The sequence below is a fragment of the Rhea pennata genome, chromosome 31, assembly GCF_028389875.1.
Source record: "Rhea pennata isolate bPtePen1 chromosome 31, bPtePen1.pri, whole genome shotgun sequence".
In the NCBI taxonomy this organism is placed as follows: domain Eukaryota; kingdom Metazoa; phylum Chordata; class Aves; order Rheiformes; family Rheidae; genus Rhea; species Rhea pennata.
Window position 1 is genome coordinate 3,098,823 of NC_084693.1, and position 21,670 is coordinate 3,120,492.

Sequence of the window (21,670 nt, forward strand, 5' to 3'; positions counted from 1 at the left end):
CGCTTTTTTATTTTTATTTTTATTATTTTTCTTCTTATTATTATTACGGCGGCAGCGGCCTGGGGGGCCCCCCGGGGTGGGGGGTGGCAGGTAAGGGGGTGGCGGCGGCGAGGCGACAGCTCCGGAGCGCGGCAAGACGCGACGGCGGCGGGGGGCGGGGGGGGCCGAGCCGGCGGCGTTAAAAAAAACAAGAACCCCCCCAAAAAACCCAAGTATAAAAAGGGAAAAAAAAAAAAAAAAAAAAAAAAGACTTTGGTCCGAGAGGCTCCGGCCGTTCGGCCGGGTGGCGGCGAGGAAGAGGAGGAGGAGGAGGAAGGCGGCGGCGGCGCTCAGAGGATCTGCCGGGGCATGCCGTAGCCCGTCATGCCCGCCTGCGACGCCCCCCGGTTGGTGCCCATCTGCAGCCCGATGACGCTCTGCCCTTCCTTCAGCTTGTCCTCGGAGAAGACGCGCCGGTTCTCCTGCGACTTCCTGCGGGGGACGGGGACAGGGGGGACAGCTCAGCCCCCCTCTCCCCTCCATTCCCCCCCCCCACACACACCCCTTCCACGTTGGCCCCCCCACCCCGTGGTGGCCACCTACTTGGGGAACCAGTTGGGGTCTCCGACGAAGAGCCCGTCGCCCTTGGTGACGGCCAGGCTGCCCAGGTTCATCAAGGTGCGCTGCACGCAGGCCATGTTCTTCCCTGCGAGGCCCCGCGGTGGGTGAGCGGCCGCCGGCCTGGCCTGGGCCCCGACCACCACCCCTCCATCTCCACCTCCACCACCACCTCCACCACCACCTCCACCGCCACCACCTCCACCACCGCCACCACCACCTTCATCTCCACCTCCACCACCACCTCCATCTCCACCTCCATCTCCACCTCCACCTTCACCACCACCTCCACCGTGCGCGCGCGCGTGGGTCACCCACCTTCCCACAGGTCAACGGTCTGGAAGATGTCGGTGGCGGCGATGCCGTAGCGTTCGGCCGCCTGCAGGAACTGCGAGATCTGCTCCATCTGCTTGAAGGCCATGGCAGACGCTTGGATCTTGGCCACGGGACCTTGGCCGCGCGGGTGCAGGCTGTTGATGAGGCGGCACAGCACCTGGGCCGGGAGAGCGGGCGTCAACGCCCTGTGAGCCAACCCCTCGCGGCCTTCCTCCTCCTCCTCCTCCCCGCCCCCTCCGCCCCCTCGGTCCCCGCTGCCGGCGACTCACGGTGCCATCCTTCAACCACTGCTGGAAGTTCTCCCTGCCGGGTTCGGGTTGCTTGACGTCCCCACCGCACTGGGCCAGGATCCACTGCACCAGCACCTGCTCCAGCTCGGGGTCGTACTGCCGGTCGATCTTCTGCTGCACCTCGCGGCTGAGGCCGTAGGACGGTCCCCGGTTAGCCATGGTGACGGCGCGGGTGTCTGCGCGCAGAAGCCGGGGTGGTGAGTGCTGAGGAACGAGCCACCCCCACGTCCCTCCCTTTCCCCTCCCCTCCCCAAATCCCGGGGGGCCGCCGCTGCGGTGCCCGGACTGGCGCGTGTCCCCCTCCTCCACCCAACACCCCCGCCCTGCCCTCGTGGGGACACCCGGCGGCTGTGTCCCACCACAGGCACCAGAAGGACCAGTAGGGACAGGGGCACGAGCTGCTGGTGTGGGTGCGAGGAGTCCTCGCCGCTTCCTGCCCCGCGAGGACCCCAGCCCCTTTGCAAGGACCTCAGCACTACAAGGACCCCGGCCCCCTTGCAAGGACCCTGGCACCCTACAAGGACCTTGGCCCTTTGCAAGGACCTCAGCACCCTACAAGGACCTCGGCCCTCTTGCAAGGACCTCGGCTACCTTGCAAGGAGCCTGGCACCCTAAAAGGACCTCAGCCCCCTTGCAAGGACCTCGGCCCCCTTGCAAGGACCCTGACACCCTTGCAAGGACCTTGGCTGCCTTGCAAGGACCCTGGCACCCTACAAGGACCTCGCCCCCCTTGCAAGGACCCCGGCACCCTACAAGGACCTTGGCCTCCTTGCAAGGACCTCAGCACCCTACAAGGACATCGGCCCCCTTGCAAGGACCTTGATTCCCCCCCCTCCCCTGCAAGAACCCTGGCCCCCTTGCAAGGACCCTGGCACCTTGCAAGGACCCTGGCACCTTGCAAGGATGTCAGCACCCGACAAGGACCTCGGCACCCTTGCAAGGACTTGGACCCGGGGTCGCCCTGTGGCACTCAGCACTCCACGTACTCCCCACACTGGCCCTCACCCGCCCGGCTGCGGCCCGGCGCTCATCCGCATCCGAGAAATTCCCCCACCCCGCTCCCAACCTCAGCTGGAGCGAGCTCCATGCTGGGGTCGGACCACCCCCACCAGCCCCTCCGGCCACACCGGCATCCCCCCCCCCACCTTATTTTATTTATTTATTTATTTATTTTTGCCGGGCTCAGCCAAAGGCTTGGCAGGCGCTTGCTGCCGGTCGAAGCTTGTTTGCAAAGCTCGCCGGTTCGCTCGGCGCCGCCGGGCTCGGCGCCAGATCCGGGAGCAGCCCGGAGCCAACGGGAGCTCCCGCGGCCCCGCGCGCCCTCTGGGCCGGCACCCGCGCGGCGACGGAGCCGGGGCGAGTCACGCCGGAAAGGGGACGAAGCGAGATGGTAGCACCATCCCGGATCCTTGGGGGACTCATCCCCAACTCATCCCGGATCCGCAGGTCTCATCCTGCCCGCAGGGCTGGAAACGGCCTCGCTGGCATAACCCTGCTCTGCTCCCGCGGTGCCGGCCGCACCGAAGTGCCTCTCGGCACGAGGCGCCCGACGGGAATGCGACGTCCCTCCCGGCGCGACCCACGGGGACGGCGGGAAGCTCCGCCGTCGCGCGCCGCCCGCGACTTCTCCCGCTCCGTCCCTCTTGCGCGAGCCGGCGCCGGGTCCCCGGTGACCCACCGGTCCCGGGTGGGGGACAGACACGTGGCAGCCGCGGGAGCCCGGCGAGCCGGCGGGAAGGAGAGCCGCTTCCCGGGAGCGCTGGGAACGCCAGGCCAGAGGCCAAGGCGGATTAGGAAACAAAGAGGAGCTGAAATTGGTGCAGACAGGGCTGATTTCCCGACGCAGCTCGGGGCTTGCCCGGACGGCAGGGTGGGGAGGGCCGGATCCAGCCCAGCCCTGACGGGGCACCAGTGGGGAGGGGACCGTGTCCCGGCACACGGCTCACGCACGGCCACCCTGGGGTCTCCGGAAGTTATTCCGGGAGCAGCAGGGTGGGGACGGCACCCAGCGCGGCTGGGCCACGGCCACGCGGGGCGGGGGGGGGGATCGCGGGGACGCGGCGGCGCGGAGGAGCCGAGCCCGGCTGGGTGCCAGCTCCCTCGGGGACCCTAGGGAACGGCCTAGGGGATGGTGGCGAGGCGACACCACGCAGCCTCGACGGCTCTCAGCACCCCCCCCCTTCGAGGGGGACCTACCCGGCCACCTCGGAGTCACTTGGCTGGAGGGGGGGGTGGGCTGGGAACACGGACACGCGGGGACCCCGCGGCGGCGGGGAGGGGACCCCAAGCGGCCCGCCGTGCTCGCGAGCGCCCTGCGGACCCTATCGCCCCCCCCCCCCCACACACACACCTTGGGGACAGCGGCGAGGGGGGCAACGCTGAGCACATGGCCGCCCCCAGGGACCTCCCCTCCCCTTCCGCCCTCCCCCCCCCCCCCCCCCGACGGCAGGGAGGACCCGGTGCTCGGGGTGGGGGGCGGCCCCGTGGCCGCCGCTCCGTACCTGCGGCGCGGCGCCGATCCCCCCCCGCGCTCCGGCAGCGGCAGTGGCGGATGCCGCCGCCCGCGCCCTTTTCACGGCTGATGTCAGCGCGGTCGGGGGCGGCCCGGGCGCCGCCCGCTCCCGGGGCGGGTCCCGCCCGCGCCGCCGCCGCCGCCGCCGCCGCCGTCGGGCAGAGCGGCCGCGGGCGGCCAGGCCGTGCCGGGGGCGGGGGGCAGCGCGGGGGGGAGGGGGCAGAGTCATGCCGGTGGTGGGGGACAAGGTGGCCGTGGTGGCAGCGAGGGATGGAGTCGCCCTTGTGGCAGGGCACAAGGTGGCCATGGTGGGGACAAAGTGGTTGTGGTGGGGACAGGGTGGCCGTGGTGGCAGCAGGAGACAGTCACCCTGGTGGCAGAGGACAGCGTGGCCATAGTGGGGAGGGGGTGGCCATAGTGGGGACAGGGTGGCTGTGGTGGCAGCAGATGACAGAGTCACCCTGGTGGCAGGGGAAAGGGTGGCCATGGTGGCAGTGAGTGATGGAATCATCCTGGTGGCAGGGGACAGGGTGGCTGTGGTGGCAGCAGGGGACAGAGTCACCATGCTGATGGGGGATAGTGCGGCTGTAGTGGGGACAGGGCGGCATGGTGGGGACAAGGCAGCTGTGTTTGGGACAGGGTGGCTGTGGTGGCATCAGGGGACAGAGTCATCATGGTAGCATGGTACAGGGTCACCAGGGTGACAGTTGGGAAGAGTCTGGCACATGGCAGAAGGAGAGACCCTGGTGGGGACAGGGTGGCCATGGTGGCAGCTGGGGGCAGGACCTAGCTGTGGTGGCAACAGGCAACAGGGTCCCTATGGTGGCATTAGGCAATGGGGCTTGGCAGAGGGACGGTGGCAGCATGGTGGCAGGGGGGACAGGGTCACCCGTGCTTACACCAGGGGACAGCGCCTGGCTGCGGTGGCAGCCGGAGGTACCACCGAGCCCTGGCTGCGCTCGTAGGTGGTGGCAGCAGCTGGGGGGTGGGGACAGGGCCCAGCCATGGTGGCAGTGGGGACACGGTGCCTGCGGTGGCAGCGGGGGACAGAACGTGGCCGGGAACACCAGGGGGGTGGGGGGGCGTCGTGCCAGGGAACCTCACGGAAGGGGAGCGGGAGCCGGTGGCCCTGCAGGGGGACGGCGGGACGTGGGTGTCCCTGCGGCAGGCAGGGAGGGACGGTGGCAGTTGCACAAGCTCCGTCTCCATGGAAAACGCGGCCCCAAACAACAAACAGAGCCGGAGCCGCGGAGCCGCCCCAGCGCTCTGGCTCTGCCCCCACGCGGGGACCCGGCCTGGCTTGGGGGGGTGGCGTAGGACAGGGCTGGGGTGGTGACACGGGGTGAGGGCAGGACAGGCCTGGGGTGACATAGGCAGCAGGAGAGGGGTGACAGAGGGGGACATGACTCATGGTGGGGAACAGGCCTGAGGTGACACCGGGGCGACCTAGGAGCAGGGCCCCGAGGAGACAGGGCTGTGGGTGACACAGGAGAAGGTCCTCCAGGACACATGGCCACAAGTGACACATGGGTGATGCAGGGAAGACTCCAGGGGCGGGGGTGTGACATGGGGACAGGAGTTCTGGGGGATGCAGCAGGTGTGACATGGGGTAACACAGGTGGGGAACCTTGGGGTACAGGGCTGGGCATGACATGAGGTGACACAGGATAGGACCCTAGGGGGACAGACTGAGGGTGACGCAGGACAGCCCCAAGTAACAGAGAACAGGACTCCTGGGGTGACACGTGGTGACAAGGGATGGAACCACCGGGGGTGGCATGGGCAGGGCGTGGGGATGACACAGGATGACACAAGGCAAGACCCCTGGAGACAGGCTGGGGGGGGGGAACACGGGATGGGACACACAGGGGTGACGCTAGAGGGACTCCAAGGGTGACCAGGAGTGACGGGGTACCAGACCCTGCGGCAGGGGGGGGTGACACGGGCAGGGCAGCTGGGGACAGGCGGGGGTGACCCAGCACAGGATCCGACGGGGTGGGTGGGGGGGGACACGACGGTCCCCCCGGGTGACGGGCGGTGCCGCGGGGCGGGACCCCGGCGGTGACAGGGGGCGGGGCCCGTGGTGACGCCCCGCCCGCCGGGGGGCGGAGCCGGCCGTGACGCTCTCACCGCCCCGCCCCGCCCGCTGGGCGCCCCGGTGACGCGCGCACCACAACGTGACCATATAAGGGCAAGGAGGCGCGCGGGCCCCGCCCAGCGGCGACCCGCCGCCGCCACCGCCCAGTCCCGCCACCGCCCGCCGCGCCCAGCCCCGACCGGGGCCTCGGGGGAGGGGGCGGCACTGGGAGGATGGGGGGACACCAGGACCCGGGGGAAATGTGGGGAGCACAGGGGACACTGGGACTGGGGGGGGGGGCCTGTGAGGAGCAGGGGGACGATGAGGGACACCAGGAGGATGGGGGACAGGGATGTTGGGGGGGGGGGGGCTATGGGGACCACGGGGAGCAGGGGTGGTGGTGGGGGGACCCTGGTGAGAGCACCGGGAGGAGGGTGGGTGGGTGAGGGATGACCCAAACATCATGGAAGGGACCATGGGGTGGGGAGGAAGGATGCGCAGGGAGCTCCAGGCTGCAACGGTGGTGGTGGTGGGGACAATGGAGATGACAGCAGCACCCACGGGTGCAAGGAGCATGGGGGGAGGGTGCAGGGCCAGCGCCTGCTGGCGCAAGGTGCACGGAGCCACGCTGCTCTCACGTCTCTTTATTCTGCTCATGGCAACCTTCCTCCTCCCCTCCCCCCCACCGCCAACCCCGCAGGTCTCTTCTGGCCCCCTGGCCAAGTCGGGGGGGGGGGCACTATGGGGCAGGCACTGGGGGGCCCTAGAGCAGCGTGGCCAGCTCAAAGCGCTCGGCGTAGGCGGCGCGGGCGGCAAGCCGCTGCCGCCGCTGCTGCGCCGCCTCCCTGCGGCGCCGGTAAGCCAGGAACTCCTCGCGCAGCGCCGTGCAGCGGGCCTCCGGGCCGCCCGCCGCCTCCAGCGCCTCTGCGGACTTGGAGTTCACCGGCGAGGCGCCCGGCCCTCGGGGCTCTGCGGAGAGAGGGAGAGAGGTAAGGGCCGGTTGTCTCCAGGCCGAGGGGTGGCACGGGGTGGCGCTGGGGCCCGGCCACTCACTCTGCTTCTCCAGGTCACGCACGGCGATGGTGGAGACGGGTCGCGCGGGGTCCCCGCTGCGGTACAGCTGCAGAGCGTCGAGGATGTCCGACTCCAGCGCGAACTCCGAGTCCCACTCGTAGTTCTCGTCCACGGACGTGTTCCTCCTGTGGGACGCCGGGGTGCCATCAGCAGCGGGGCCTGTGCCCGCACCCCTGCCACCCTCGCCGGAGAGGTGCCAGAGTGAGCGATGGGGCACAGCGTGGGGCCACATGGGAAGCAGGAGGTGGGCGTGATGGGCTGGCCCCAGCCACCCTGGTCCCCATGGCTCACCGTGACCCCCTCCAAGGGCCAGCCTGAGGCTGGACACCTCTGGGGCTCCTTCGGTGGCTTTGGGCTCACGAGTGGTTTCTGCTGTGGGTCCCGTGAGATGCCCGCTCCGGGTTGCCATGCGGCCGGGCGGCTCCGTGCCATGTGCTGGGGCATCCCGGCCGAGCAACGTGGCGAAGAAGAGGCCGAGAGATACCCAAGCACGTGCCTCGCTTGCCCCTCGCCATCCTGTCTGCAGCTCACCTCTTGCCTGCGCTGGCCAGGGCTGGATCCTTCCGCAGCCTGTCCTCCTCCGCCACAGGGCCTCCGCTTTGCCAGCTGCTCCCTTCCCCAAGCGGGGTGCCGAGGAAGTTGCCCCCGAGGGACGGTGCCAGGGAAGGAGGGCGCAGGAAGGAGGCGCTGCCCCGGCCGCTGCTCTGGCTGGTTAAACTGCCCCGCGGCAGCTTCTCCAGTGCGGAGGGCTCCTGCTGCCTGCGCGTCTCGGGCTGCCCCAGCAGGCCCAGAGCCCAGCTGGGCTCTGCGGGGACGGCCGAGGGCACGGCCTCAGTCCTACCGCTGGCCGCCTGGGTCCGACAGACTGGCTCGGGGGCCAGGAGGGGGCTTGGCGAGCTGCTCCAAGCGGCAGTGCCGGGCAGCGAGGCCTTTGCAGGGCCCACTTGCTGCTTGGGGGGTTTGAGGAAAGCCATGGCTGGAGGTGACGTGGCGTTGGCACATGTGTCCATGTAGTCCGGACGGACTGTCCGCTCCGTGCTCTCTGGGGAGCCTGCGGTCTCCAGCACGGTGGCCTCCAGGCTACCTGGAGGCTCTGGCTTGCAGAGGGGCTGGCTTGGCTTGCTCGGCTCCTCCTGGGGCGGCCAGTCGCCGTCGACGCACATCTCCTTGAAGAAGGGCAGGCTCAGGTACTGGAGGATCCCGCTCTGCACTGGAGAGTCACCTTTTTGCCGGCTGCTCCGGATGCTGGAGCTGTCCGGAGGAGCGAGCCGGGGCAAAGGGGAACCCTGGAGGGGCAACGAGTCCCACAGCGCGCTGGCCGTGCTCTCGCCGGGCTCGGCGCTGCCCGTGCTGTCTCGCAGCTCCTCAACGGCACTGTAAGGCAGGGTCGCGGCGGAGGCCACGGGGCTCACGTTGATGATGCACAAGGCTGTGCCGTCGTCCATGGGGCTGCTGCTGCTGCCGTAGCCAAAGTAGCGGCCCTGGCGGTAGCTGGAGGCCCTGGCTCCCTGGCGAGCTTGCCCCGTGGCCCGGGGTCGCAGCGAGACCCCCTTCTTCCAGATAGGCTCTTTCTCCTCCAGATGGACCTGCAGGTAGGGCTCGGGCTGCTGCGCCAAGGGAGGCGCGGGCAAGGGGTCCCGCTGAGGGTACAGCTCCGTCTCGGTGTAGGGCAGTGCCTCGAAGCTGCCCTCCTCTGACTGCCTGTCCGTTTCCACCACGAAGCGCCCGTCAGGGCCCCGGCAGATCCGCTCCAGGGGCACGTGCTCCCCAACGTGGCTCTCGTACACTGCGTACCTGGAGCTGGCCCCAGCGATGCTGAGGCCCAGGCTGGTGCCTGCCTTCTCGCCCCACAGCAGCGTCCGGCGCAGGCTCTGGTAGGGAGATGCCGGCAGCTTCAACTTCATGGTACTGTCTGGGCTACCAGAGCCATGAGAATTGCTGGAAAAAAAAGAGGAGTCACTCGAGCATCCTTATCCTGGCTCCTGGACTTCTCTGGCTGCACCCTGTTACGGGACAGCTTGCATCAGGCATCTCTTGACAGGTATCATGACCCTGCAGTGCTGCCACGGGGTCTAGAGGCCGGCTCCTCTCCAGCTTCTGATCCTTTCTTCAGCCAAAATACTCAGCTAGGGCGAGCAGAGCACCGCAAGGGAGCCCTATCCGCATCCTGACCCAGCACCCCTCTCCCAAAGACTCCTCAACAACCAACTCTTCCACCGGAGACAGCAGCGGCAAGCCCGCCCAGCCTGTCCCACACCTGCCCTGAGCCAGCAGCGAGAGAATGAGGAGTGCAGTGAGACAGCAAGGGAGTGAGACGGAGAGGGAGCATGGCATGGCGTGACTTACTGTGGAGGTGGAAGCTTCTTGCTGGGGGAGAAGACGAGTGGTGGATCTGGAAGGTCATGAGAACACAAGGGGATCACATGGCGAGCAACTCAAAGTGACGATGAGGTGACAGCGGCACCCACTCCACCCTACTACCCCTCTTTGCGAATCTCCAAAGCCCTGCCAGAGCCTGGGCTGGTCTTATCCCCTCCTTGAACACCAACCCAGCCAACCAACCAGGTCCTGTCTCCCTGGGCACACCAGTCCGAGCTCTCTGAAAGCCTTGGGATCCAGACATCTGCACCCGCCCAGTTGGGTCCTACCTTGCCTTCGCTTCTGAATGCGCGTGGCACGCCGGCGGTTCATGATGCAGGCTGCCACGGTGCTGAAGATCACAGCCACGCTGAGGAAGCAGATCCCACCAATGACCCCAGCGAGCACTGGCTGTGGCAGGAGCTCCGGGAGCTGGGTGCGAGACGGATACACCTCCATGCCTGGGTGAGGACAGGAGACACCGTTAGACGTTTGGTTACCTGCAGAGCATCTTGGTGCAGTGGGCACGCTGGCTGTACAGCGGCCACACCACCGGCACTGCAGAGAGAAATAGTAGAACTTTGGCTTGCTTGCCCTTCTCTGCCCCCTGGGGCAGGTCACCTTCAGGTGGACCCACAACACCCACCGTGCCAGGCAGTGGGAGCAGGGATGCTCTGGACAAAGCTCTCTTGGTATCTAGTCCATCACACCAGTATCATGCAAGTTCCACTCATGGAGATGAATGTTCTCACAGAGCTAGCCTTGATGGTCCTACTCCAGGGCCACTCTATGGGCTGCATTCCCTGGTCTAGCAGTAGGGACACTCAGGGTGGGAACAGTAAGGAGTTTCTATTTGGGAAGATCCTAGGATACACCAGACACCTAGTCCCTTGGTTTCTGTCTCCAGGTCAGGAAGAGCAAGTAGGTCACAGCTGAGGCCTCACCTGCTGTGGAGACATTCACCGTGTTGCTGGGATCGCTGATGTAGCTGCCCGCAAAGGCCACCAGTCGAAACTCATAGAAGGCGTCCTGGGGGAGTAGAGAGCCGTCAGCCTTGGCACAGCGACCAGACAAACCTCAGCCCACCAGGCTATAGAGTTGAGCAGCCCTGCTGCATCATCAGGGTCCTCAGCTTCTCCCAGCACTGGGCAGCAGCAACACTGACCCCTGCCAGGGGCCAGCCCCCTCCCTGTTGCATCCCTGCACTCGCGCAGGGCTGCTCTGTTGCGGGGGTGCACACTGAGGTTTCCCCTCGACAACTGCACCTTGATGAGTCCTGGCACCAAGACCTGGGTCTTCGTGCTGGGGATGGAGCGGTCCAGCACCTCCCAGCCACCCTTGTCCTGCCGCAGCTCCAGTGCGTAGCCGCTCAGCGCCACCGAGAACTGACCCGGAGGCTCCCACTGCAGCAGGACCCCACGCGCAGTCTCGTTGGCGGTTAGAGCCTGCGGTGGGGACAGGAAGATTCGCATGGTCATGGCAGGCAGCTCTGGAGGCACCGTGGTCAGTGGGAAGCCTGAGGAGAAAGGGGACATTGATGTGGGAGTGGATGTGGTAGCAAGGGGAGAACAGGGCAGAAACAGGGCTGTGAGGAACTGAAGGATGCTGGGGGCAGCACCATGGCCCACTCTTACCCCTGGGCACGGAGGTGACAATCTGGCTGAAGGGGCCACTGCCCAGCTTGTTCTGGGCCAGGACGCTGAACTGGTAGCTCATGTCTGGCTGGAGATTCTCCACCAAGAGGTGTTGAGCTCCTACTGGCACCGATAGTGACACCCAGTCATGATGGGCCCGAGGCAGATGCTTCACCCTGAAGAGATGTGGGACCTGTGAGCCCAGAGCTGAGGGACAGGATGCTCTGCTGCCAGGTGGGATGGATGGGGTGCAGGCATACCACACCCCCACCCCTGTGGGACTCACAGCGGCGTGTACCAGACGCTGAACCTCTGGAAATAGCCTCCATCAAATCCTGGCTCCCAGGAGATGTTGGCTGCCAGCAGGAGTGGGAGCACAGAGACATTAGTGACGGCATGAGGACTGGTACCTGGCGGAGAAAGCAGAGAGAAGACACATCAGACAAGGGCAGCTCGGACAACAGATGCATGGGGACATTTCCATCCCCTTCCAGCGCAGTGAGACCGGGGTTGCTTACCCCACAGCTGCCCTCTCTATCCTTAGGGTACCTCAGCACCCATCGACCAAGCTTGCCTGCCAGGAACGAGTGACTCACCCAGCACGTGGACAGAGGTGGTGGTGCTGATGTGGGCCACCTGGTTGCTGGCTGTGCACTCCCAGACCCCGTGCTGTTCCTTGACGAGCGGGCGAAAGACGAGGCTGCTGTTCGCATCCACCTGGGCGCCGTTCTTCCCCGTGCTGCCCAGCTGCACAGCAAGGCACGGACATGCTGACAGCAGGTGACTGACTGCACCCAGCTGCAGGCTGGCTGCTCTGCAGCGACCCTGCCCATGCTGACGCAAACGGGACCTGACATGCTTTAGATCCACAGCCCTGGGGCCAGTGTGGAAACAGAGGCCAAAGAAGGGGTAGGATTTTGCCCTTGTTTCTTAGAGAACTGAGGACAGCGTTAGCAATGGGCCCTGGGCCTCTTCAGCAGGAAGCAGGTTCTCAAGAGAGATGTGACCCTGCACAGCGGCCGTGGGGACAAGGATGTGGAGACTGCCCTGGGACAAGAGGCCCGATGTCCTAGAGGGCAGGAGTAGCATCAGCCTCCTAGGCGGGCTCAGCTGGTACCCCAGACCTGTGGCTCTTACCTTCACCCACGTGATAGTGGGTGGAGGATCCCCGTGGGCCATGCAGGGGATCACCAGCTCCCTGCCCACCTCCTGGAAATATTCCTCCTTGGGGTGCACCGTGAAGGCAGGAGGGTCCTGGAATACAGTCAAGCACGGTGGTGGACTTGGTGGCAGGATGGACGGGGGCAGACCCATGGCAGGGCAGGCCGAAGGGCACCGCGGCACGTCTGTATCGCTGCATAGTTGGGTTGTTGCAACGGTGGCATGGCAGTGCCCATGCCAAATGGGTGCTTGGCCCAGCAGGGTGGGAGCAGATGGGACAACGGGCTCAGGCAGCATCATCCACCAGCCCCACCTCACCTTGAGCAGCACACGCGTGGGCCGAGACTCGCCGGCTGTACCGTAGCTGTTGTATGGGGTACAGGTGTACAGTCCCAGCGCGTCATCGTTCCCCGTTGCAATGATGATGGAGCCATCAGATCTCACAGACCAGCCAGGAAACTAGGAGAGGGGGATGCTGGGGTCAGGACAAGGGGCTGGGGGCGGTGGGAAAACAGGGGAGGGCGCAAGCAGCAGTACCTTCTCCAGCTCCAGCGGGCGCCCATCTCTAGTCCAGCTGACAGAGAGCAGAGGGGGGTTGGCCCTAGTGGGGCACCGGATCACACCCTGCATCCCCTTGGGCAGGTAGGTCTCTGGGAGCATGGTGGTCACCTCCGCCGGATCTGGGAGGACAAACAGGGCACCAAGGCCTGCGTGAGGATTGCAGGACACTCACAGTCCCCACGGCAGCTGAAGGAGAACCCCCTTCATACCAGGGCCTGCAAGACCTGTTGGTCTGGCCCATGGGCACCTGGAGGGGTCCCTGCTCTGCTGAACCTGGAGGAGCATTTTTGTGAGAGGAGCTGGTCACAGTGTGCTGTGGGCTCCCAAGGGGCAGCAGGGCTGCAAGGGGGTCGCAGAGCCTCTTACACAGCACTGTGACGAAGGCTGAGGCAGAAGGTGGCTTCCACAGCCCATTGCTAGGGATGCAGGTGTATTTGCCAGCGTCGTCTGGGGTTGTTCTTTGGAGTAAGAGACTCCCATCCACCAGGACACGGACTCGAGCCTGGAGGTGGCTACAAAGAAAGGACAAGGAAAGAAAGTGAGCAGCGCAGCTGTGACTATCCCCACCGGCCCGTGGTGAGAGAACCTTCCTACTTAAAAACCCAAGCAGCTTATTGCCTGCCCGGAGCGTGCAGGGGTGCCTAGATCCAGGCTTTGTGGGGCCACAGCATCTCCTGCTGCGCCTCAGCACTGCCAGCCACATGGGATAGCCAGCAGGAGCCCATGATCACCCAGTGACAGCCCCCTCCTGCCATCCTGCTCGCCAGAATGTGGTGGGTCCCATTCCTGCCGTACCTGAGATGGAAGACGTTGCTGCTGCCCTGTAACCAGGTGTAGGTGAGGTTGCCGGGATAGGCCTCAGCCTGGCATGCCAGGAAGGCGTCCTGGGAGATGTTGACGGTGATATTCTGAGGTGGTACCACGATGATGGGTGGCCCTGTAGCATGGCACAGAGAGGACAGTGAGGACTGGGGACAAGGGACAGCCCAAACTGCTCCAAAAGCTGGTCTGCTTGTGCTCCTCCCAAACCCAACCCCCACGATGCACCTCCCTCTGTGCCCTGGGGCAGCAGGGTGTACAGCACCCAACAGGGTGGCCCAGCTTGTCAGGGCTCAGACAGCACCCGCTCTTACCGTGCACGAGCACACGGGTGGTGTGGGTGATGGTGCCCTCCTTGCTGGAAGCATGGCAGGTGTACGTGCCGGCACTGGCTTGCTCCACGACAGCAATGCTCAACGTCCCGTTCCTCACCTGCAACGGCACCGAGCACAGCCTCGTCAGCACCACTGTGGTGACGAGAGAGGGGCAAGCGCCGCTCGCCCAGCTCTGCGAGCTGCTGGGCTGCAGGAAGAGCTCCACTGCAGCACCACAGTCTTCCCCTTCTTGCAGTGAGTTCCCAAGACCTTCATCTGCATCAGGTTCAAAGGCTCTTCCCTGGGGAACAGTCCAGTGGTGCAGCGTCTTCCTGGCTGGCTGGACCTTCCCTGTGGACCCTTGGGAGTCATAGCATGGCCACCAAGGGATAGGACACCCTCAAAAGTATGGCATTGTGGGCAGGGCCAGTGGCAGGAGCCGGTTGCCACCTTGGTGAGGCCAGGCTCATGCTCTCCAGCCAAGCAGAGGCTCATTGCTCTGTATGCCCTACAAGACCTTTGCTGAGATGTGGACGGACACCTGATGGTCACAGCTCCATGCCCCTTGGCATGAGGCTACCAAGAACCTGCCTTCCTCACCTGCACTGTGTCCCCGCTCTGCACAGCCAGGTCACTCCTCTTCCAGGTGACAATGGGCTGGGGGTTGCCAACAGCCGTGCAGGTAAGGCGCAGCGTGTCCCGGTCTCGCACCTCCACAAATGCAGGGGGAGTCTCCAGGAAGGTCGGGGGTGCTGCAAAGACACAAACCCAAAGTCTCAGTCCTGGATTGCTGACATGGCTTGACTGATCTTAGAAGACAAGTGAATTTGGCCACGCATGATCTTTGATGGTACAAGGCAGAGCAGTGATCTCTGAAGGCCCAGATCTGGGGCAGGATCCACATCTCTGGGAAACAAATTAGTGGCTGACACGGATCTCAGCTCTGCTGTTGCAGTAGCTGCTTTTCCTGCCCTTCAGGAAAACAAACTCCTCACGGTTGTCCCCCTCATCCTCACTGTCATCCTCAAAATGGGGCAACAAAGTGACATGGAACAAGCACAGGCGCAAGGTGGCTGCATGAGCTCGGGGAAGGTCTCTCCTGGCACAGCGCACAGGAGAGCACAGGACAGGGTCTCCCTTGTTCAGGGCGTCAGAGAAGCAGCATCTGCTCTGTGAGGTCCATCCTGACTATCCAACAGGCTAAGCTGAGAAACTGAGAAAGGACTAGGAACAGCCCCATGGCCGGCAAGCAGGCCACTTGATAGTCAAGAGGCTCTGCCTGGCTCTGGCCTTCTCTATAAGCAGGTTGGGTCTTCCCGGAGCACAGGAGATGCCCAGTAACCCATCCTGGAGCCGGGACTTGGACGGAAGGCCCCCAAAAGAGCAGATACAAGAGTAATCTGCAGCAAGAGGCAGAGCTGGCTTGGGCAGGCAGAGCAGGCAACAGCCTGGGCTCACTCAGGCACAGCCAAGAGCCCAGCCCAGTGCTTGGAGATTTCAGGAGCAGTTTTGGCTCTGCCTGAGCCCTGTTACCTTTCTACACTACGCTAACCCAATCAGCTGCTAGCCCTCAGTCATGGTCCCAAGGCCATGCCTGAACAGGGTAGACCCGAGGCAACCCGAATCTGCCTCCAGGATCCTAAGCTCTGGTTGCACCATATTAAACACGGACATAAAGGCAGCCACAAACCCTGAAGGCCATTCCTGAAGTTCATAAAAGTGCCTGCTGCTGAGCGAGGAGCTGTTAAAACTTCCATGCCAACCGCTGCAGGAGCTTGCATGTGCTGAGCATCGCCCTGGCCGTACCGTTGACAGTGAGGTGGATCCAGGTGCCGTTCCGGAAGTCGTCGTCGGTGCTGTGCCGGTCCAGGAAGAGCACGCGGCACTCGTACCAGCCTTGATCCTCGGCGCGCAGGAGGTCGATGCGCAGCGAAGCGCCTTCCTCGATCCGCACGCGACCTGCCGAGCGAGAGGCGTCTGCCGCAGCTCGGGGCACGGCAGCGTCCGCGGAGCGCCCACCCACGCAGCGCTGAGCCAGCCCCCACGGTGGGCTCGGCAGCTTCCCCGGGGAGCTGGGCCGAGCATCCCACTCGGCAGCGCCCCGGGCAGCTGGGATGTGCTCGGGCTGCTTCCGCCTCGACCTGCTGGGACTGGCAGCTCCCGCTGCCGTGCCGGGGCATGGCACCGTTTAGCGTTACGTGGCTTGCTGCTGTTGGGAAAACGAGCTGGAGGAAGCAGAGATCAGCTCTGCCACCCGCTCCCGTGCGGAGCGGCCTCAGCAGGGACCCCCTAGACTCCTGGCAAGGTGGTTCCCATGCCCTAAGCATCTCTCCCTGCACCCACGGGGACCCAAAAGCCCCTCGAGCTACCAGCCTGCCTGCAAAATCCCTCCCCGTACCCTTCCCCATTGCTTCCCAGCAAGCTGGGGGCTTTCAGGGATTGTCCCCTCGGCTGCCCTTTCCCCTCGGGAGCCCTCCCAGCTGTCTCACCCTTGGGAGCCCTGCTAAGCTCCGGGTAAGCAAGGCACCCCCGCACCTTTCCCTTGCCCTGCAGCGCGCAGTCCAGCTAGCCCAAACCCATCACCAGCCGGGCGAGGACTCGCGGCACGACCCGCGGCGGGGCTGGCACGGGGCTCTCCCGGGTTGCGGGGCTCAGAGCGGCCCCGCACCACACGGCCTCTTTGATGAGGAGGAGGATAAGGACCTAAAGCAACAGTGAACGCAGCCCTCTAATCCCCTGGGCTATTATCAGAGCCATAATCGGCTCAGAAGCACAGCAGGCAATTGGCTCAGCACCCGGGCTGGGGTGCGCAGACAGCACCCGCCACCGCCCCAGCACCCTGAGCACAAGTACGCACCCCCCGAACGTCGCTGTGTGCACCCACGCTCCGGAAAGCTCCTGCTGACCGGAGACGTGGGCTCAGCCCCTTGCGCACCGTCGCCCCGCGCTCCAAGTGGCTGGTCCGGCAGCACCGCTGCGAGATCCAGGCCTGGCTCGCTCGCTCAAGTGCGCGCAGCTGGGACAGCAACACCGTGCAAACGGCTCTCGACACGCTTCGGAGCTGCCCTAAATCAGCACCTTCACGAAGTATTTCCAGCAAAGTCAGTTTTGCTGCAAGAACCTATCGGCTCTATCCAAGACACCTCCCCGGGATGGATGCGGCCTTCGGAAACCCTCCAAGCCAAATGAGCGCGGACGCGTGCAAGCGCCTTTCCCCCTCAGACCCAACCCACACGCGGGCGATTCCACGCCGCTGCCTCGGCGCGGCAGCCCTCGCAAGCCGAGGCAGAGCCGCGCAGGCAGCCGAGGGCGGGCGCGTGGCCGCGGCAGGGAGCCGAGCTGAGGGGAGCAGCCGTGCAGTAATGCCACGCAGGACCGTGACGCCAGCCCAAGGACGACCTGGCATGAGGCTTTGCTTAGCTATGGACGTGCAACAGGTCCCGAATACCGCAGGAGCCCGGGGAAGGGTTGCAGGAGCAGAGATGGGAGCAAAGGCAAAACACCCTCGGGACAAGAAGCCCTTCATCAGCTTGTTCCCACGGCTGAGACCCCGGCGAAGCTACGGCAGCTTCAGGGAGCGCAGCAAGGCTCCCAGAGCCCGGGGAGCGCCGCTTCCCGGCCAGCAGCTGCCAGCTTGCAGCTCCAGGAGCCAGCCGGGAGCAGCAGCGGGCTCCTGAACAAAGGTCCTATTGGAAAAGATCAGAGTGCCCTGGGGATACACCCCCAGCTTCCCTCTAATCCCCTGTGCTGGCCCCAGCCCCCTCCTCCTCATTCACCACCCAGCCTGATAACAAAACCGCCTTTGCCCTCCGCGACCAGCATCTCCCAGTGCCTGGCAACCACCATTCAAAGGGACACAAAGGGGGCTGGAGCCCCAGCCGTTGGCGGCTGCCGGGCGCTCAGCGCCATGAGGGGTAGGGGCTGGGGTACCCCGGAGCAAGCAGCGGCCAAGCCAAGGACCACCGGCTGCCTGCCCTGCACCGGGATGGCGGTCCATGACACCATGGGTGAGCCGTGACACCACGGGGGACAGCGGCCACCAGAGTGAGGGAGAGACAGCCCCAAGTGCTGCAGGAGAGCAACCCAGGAGCTTGCACGGAGACAGATGCATCCCACCTCACTTGCATCCTACCCCGGGATGCCCCAAACTGCCCCATGATGGGAGCTGGCGGCAAGGTGGTGGTGGTGGAGCTCCCTGCATCCTCTCGGGTGATATTTGAGCTGTTCCACCTGGGAAGGGCTGGAAGGAGGAGCTGCCCTTGGCAGCTATGAGCTTCTGCCCACCCCTCCCGTTCCCCGGGGCGCCACAGGGGATCGAAAATAAGCAGCCTGCTGCCATGGTGACAGCCACCGGCCCCCCTCGCCCACCCACCTCGCCCTCGATACAGCCGAGCAGGCCGGCGGGCGAGATTTCCCCCCTCCCCCTTTCCCCCAGCAGGTCCCTGTGCTGGCCCTCGAGCAACGGGAGCACCCAAACCTGCTCCCATACCTCCCCCCCTCCTTGGGTGACAACCGGGATGGGTGCCGGAGCACCAGGAGGTGGGGAAAGGGGGGTCGAGAGTGCAGGCAGGTCCCTTCTGCCGCCTTCCCCCGGGGGTAATTTGAACTCCCCGAGGGGCCCTGCGAAGCCCCAGGGCTCAGGTAACAGGAGCGGGATGGAGGCAGCGTAGGGCAGCAGCCCAGCGCGGGCCTCCCAGCAAAGCAGGTGCCGGAGGGTTTGTCGTCACCGTCACCGCTGGCTCTGCCGAGCGGGGAGGGGTGGAGGCCACCGCGGCTGGCAGTGCAAGTTGTCCCCACGCCCGCAGGTACAGGCCAAGCCAGGCCAAGCCAAGCCAAGCCAGGCCAGGCCGGCAGCAAGAGGAGCGAAGGATCAACCCCGAGGTCGGCTCCTTCCTGCGCCCGCATCCAGCCAGGAGCGGGCTCAGTCCGAACGCCAACACGTGGGCACATTTTTTTTTTTTTTTTTTTTAAGCAGTTTCGCTGGCGGAAATGGGATCCTGTGACTAGAGCCCGAGAGCTCTGACCTAGGCACAAACCAGCCACCTCCGCCCCTCCCTGCCGTTCCCATGGGAGGATTTTGGCGCGTTGCTGCCGCGGGCTTTCAGGGCGCCAGGCTCGGGCTGAAAGGGCAGCCGGCTGCCAGCCCTTCCCCTCCTCCGCCGGGGGAACGCCAAGCCTTTCCCTTAATTACGGGAAGGGCTTGTTGCCGTCGTCGCCTCCGCGTTCGCAGGGATCCCTCAAGGTCTGCCACTGCTTTACTCTAAAACGTCCCATAAATAGGAGAATATCCCCCTCCCACGCCACAGCCCTTCCCCAGCACAGCTTTGCTCCAAATCCCAGCCAGTCCAGTACCGCCAATTAGCAGCTTCACTGAAATCCCCTCCCCAAGCTCAACCTTCAAGCGACCCGCACGGGCCGAAGCGATGGTGAGGCAGCGGCTGGGGTGCCCAAAGCCCGGCAAAGAGCTGGGTGCCGAAGGCAAAGCCTAACTTCAGGGCTCCCTGCTCTCACCAGCTCTGCTCAAACGCCCTGGCACAGCCCACCGCTAGCCTGCGGCTGAGCGAGACACTGGCTCCTGCAACAGCCACGTTCCCACCACCATCCTGGGCAGCCTCTGGAGCTCACCGCGATGTCCCTGGAAGGATTTCACCTGTGCCGGTGCCCACAGCAAAGACACGAGCAGGGCCGGCTTGTGGGATCGCACAGGACGGGGTGCAGCCTGGCAGTAGCACCTGGCTCTTTTTGGACCCCCAAGAGAGCCCGGAGAACAGTGCTACAATACAGCACCATTGCGATGGGCCCCAAGGTGCCATCGGGCAGTGCCCAGGGTTGTGCCACCCACCTTGGAAACCTGCAGGCCTCGCTGGAGGTCCCCTGCCCAGCGAGGCCAGGAGAAAGCTCCCCCCAGGGAAGCAGCCCACGGGGGATTAGAGCAAACAAAGACCCGGAAGCAGCATCAATCCTGCCTTCGACCCCAAGGAACATCCAGCCTGGAGCCTGCAGGCAGCACCCAACACCGAGCAGCGGGCTCTGGACTGCCCTCTGCCACCCTCCTGCTCCCAGCGTGGGGAGCGGGGGATTGGCGATGAAAAGAGGATGATGTTTCGTGCTGCCCGCAGGTCACAACAGATCCGGACCTGCCGCTGGCTTCCCTGATAAGCGATTTTGCGGCGCGCACGCTAGGACAGAGGCACAACCCTTGCTCCCGAGCACAGCAGACCTGCGCCTCTCGGCGCCCAGGAGCTCCTACACGCAAGCAGTCGGCCTCTTGGCTGTGCCGCTTCCCAAGTGGGTGCTGCTGGGGGAAGGCCACGTTGACAAGCTGTGAGCAGGCACCACCGATGTGTGCTAGGAAGCCTTCTCCCACCCCATGGCTCTGGTGGGGCAACCACCTACTGCTGAGCCGAGGACCTCCGGCTCCTCCGCGGGCCGCTCGTCCACCGCTAGCGGGTCGCAAACCTCCTTCTGCCATCCGTCAAGCGGCTGGCGTCAGGTTGGGGAGGGCAGACGGGGACTCGGCCCTGCCGGGGTGCCCTCCCCACGGCCCTCTCGCTGCTCCAGGCCCGAGGGAGAGCCCCGCGGCGTTTGCTGTGCCTCCCCACCACCTCGGGAGCGTGATTAATGTGCTCTGACAGCGGCGGCCCTTGGCTGGGGCCCAGCCAAGGAGAGTGGGGAGGCAAGCAAGCAGATCGCGTTCCCATCGTACGCCACAGCCGGCCTTGCCTGGGCTCACATCAGGCTCCGGGTAACCCCCAGCCCCCCAAAGCCTGGGTCAGCGGGGTCTCTCCAGCACCCAGACCCACAGCTGGGGCCACAACACCCCGAGCGTGGGACGCCCGGCCGGCTGCGGGACTCACCGATGTACTCCGGGTCCACGCGCGGCGAGTAGAGCCCGAACTTGATGAAGATGGGCAGGACGAACCCGAAGCGGACCCACTCGATCACGTAGAGAGGGGGACGGGCCTCCCGAGCGTCCAGGAGGTCGCAGCCCAGGACCGTGCTCTCTCCGACCCGCGCGACCACAGCCTGAGACTCGCTCTGGCCGTTACCTGCTGGGGCCAACGCACACACACAAAAGGGGGGGGGGGTTAAGCGCTTGGAAGCGGGACTGCCGAGCTGTGATTCGGACAACGCTCCCTCTTCCCGTGGGAGAGGGAACGGGCAGGATCCGGCACGGCCGCAGCAGCAGGCGCGTGCTGGCCGGCGGAGGCGAGGTGTGCCGCCACGCTGCCCGGCCTCCAAGCCTGTTGCGCCCGCAAATACAGCTTCGCCCCCAGCCCTCGCCCCCCACCTCCGTCTACCAGTGGGGCAGCACGAGCGAGCCTCACCCCCAGGGACCCTCTGAGGAGCTCGGTGATGATGGGGGGGGGGACACGCCAACCCCTCACTCAGCGACCTCCCCCACCACCCCGGGGGGCTCTGGCTTCTCGCAGGTCCCCCCCCCCCACCTCGTGGAGGGCGAACGCGGGGACTACCGGGGAAGGGGCAGCGGGCGAGCTGGGGGGGCAGAGGGGATGCGCTCGGCATCTCCCGGCCCTTCCAACCGGAGCACCGGGGGGTGTGGGGGGGAAAGGGACCCGCCGCGGCCCCTACCCTCGGCACCGGCGAGCAGGCAGAGGAGGACAAGCCATAGCCGCCACCGCATAGCCCAGGCGCCGCCGCCGGAGCCCGGGGAGGCGGCAGCGCGGGGCCGCTGTCGGCGCGGTGGCCCCGGTGGGCGGGTGTCAGCGGCGGCGGGACGGCGGCGAGGCGCCGCCGGCGGCGGGTTCCCCCCGGCTCCGCGGCCCCGGTGGGGCGGGCTGGCGGCTCCGCGGCCCCCCGCTCCTCATGCCGGGCTCCTCCCGCCCCGCAGCAAACGGCCGCGCACCGGAAAGCTCCGACCGCTCCGCTCCGCGCTCCGACCCAGCCGCTGCCGCGGCCGCGGGGCGGCCGCAAAC

General features: G+C 65.7%; 2 protein-coding genes across 4 annotated transcripts; both read right to left on the reverse strand.

Moving 5' to 3' along the window:
- TAGLN2 (transgelin 2) lies at positions 1–3,810 on the reverse strand. The gene is made up of 5 exons (XM_062597799.1): positions 3,725–3,810; positions 1,203–1,399; positions 916–1,090; positions 583–685; positions 1–471 (listed from the first exon to the last, which is right to left on the reverse strand). The coding sequence occupies exons 2-5, from the start codon at positions 1,380–1,382 to the stop codon at positions 330–332; spliced, it is 600 nt and encodes a 199-aa protein (XP_062453783.1). The 5' UTR covers positions 1,383–1,399; positions 3,725–3,810; the 3' UTR covers positions 1–329.
- Positions 3,811–6,449: 2,639 nt separating this feature from the next.
- IGSF9 (immunoglobulin superfamily member 9) lies at positions 6,450–21,626 on the reverse strand. Of its 3 annotated transcripts, none has more exons than XM_062597639.1 (20): positions 21,327–21,626; positions 20,591–20,782; positions 15,540–15,692; positions 14,334–14,485; positions 13,734–13,851; positions 13,396–13,537; positions 12,967–13,112; positions 12,577–12,719; positions 12,358–12,498; positions 12,016–12,132; positions 11,475–11,625; positions 11,165–11,288; positions 10,879–11,054; positions 10,510–10,760; positions 10,189–10,273; positions 9,535–9,705; positions 9,233–9,278; positions 7,418–8,824; positions 6,866–7,011; positions 6,450–6,781 (listed from the first exon to the last, which is right to left on the reverse strand). In XM_062597639.1, exons 1-20 carry the CDS (start codon positions 21,376–21,378, stop codon positions 6,576–6,578), a joined length of 4,119 nt encoding a protein of 1,372 aa, XP_062453623.1. In that variant the 5' UTR covers positions 21,379–21,626; the 3' UTR covers positions 6,450–6,575. The 3 variants fall into 3 exon arrangements, with proteins under 3 accessions (XP_062453623.1, XP_062453621.1, XP_062453624.1); XM_062597637.1 differs by having other exon boundaries at positions 20,591–20,785; XM_062597640.1 differs by lacking the exon at positions 12,016–12,132 and having other exon boundaries at positions 20,591–20,785.
- Between the last annotated feature and the right edge of the window lie 44 nt (positions 21,627–21,670).

Excerpts from the sequence above, each read along its gene's own strand:
- TAGLN2 (XM_062597799.1), bottom strand. The coding sequence starts at position 1,382 with ATGGCTAACCGGGGACCGTCCTACGGCCTCAGCCGCGAGGTGCAGCAG. Across the intron at positions 686-915 it reads GACCGTTGACCTGTGGGAAG|GGAAGAACATGGCCTGCGTG; the intron begins GTGGGTGACCCA and ends GGGGCCTCGCAG. Across the intron at positions 472-582 it reads GACCCCAACTGGTTCCCCAA|GAAGTCGCAGGAGAACCGGC; the intron begins GTAGGTGGCCAC and ends CGTCCCCCGCAG.
- IGSF9 (XM_062597637.1), bottom strand. The coding sequence starts at position 21,378 with ATGCGGTGGCGGCTATGGCTTGTCCTCCTCTGCCTGCTCGCCGGTGCC. Across the intron at positions 13,538-13,733 it reads CACCCGTGTGCTCGTGCACG|GGCCACCCATCATCGTGGTA; the intron begins GTAAGAGCGGGT and ends GCCATGCTACAG. Across the intron at positions 10,274-10,509 it reads TGGTGCCAGGACTCATCAAG|GACGCCTTCTATGAGTTTCG; the intron begins GTGCAGTTGTCG and ends CTACTCCCCCAG.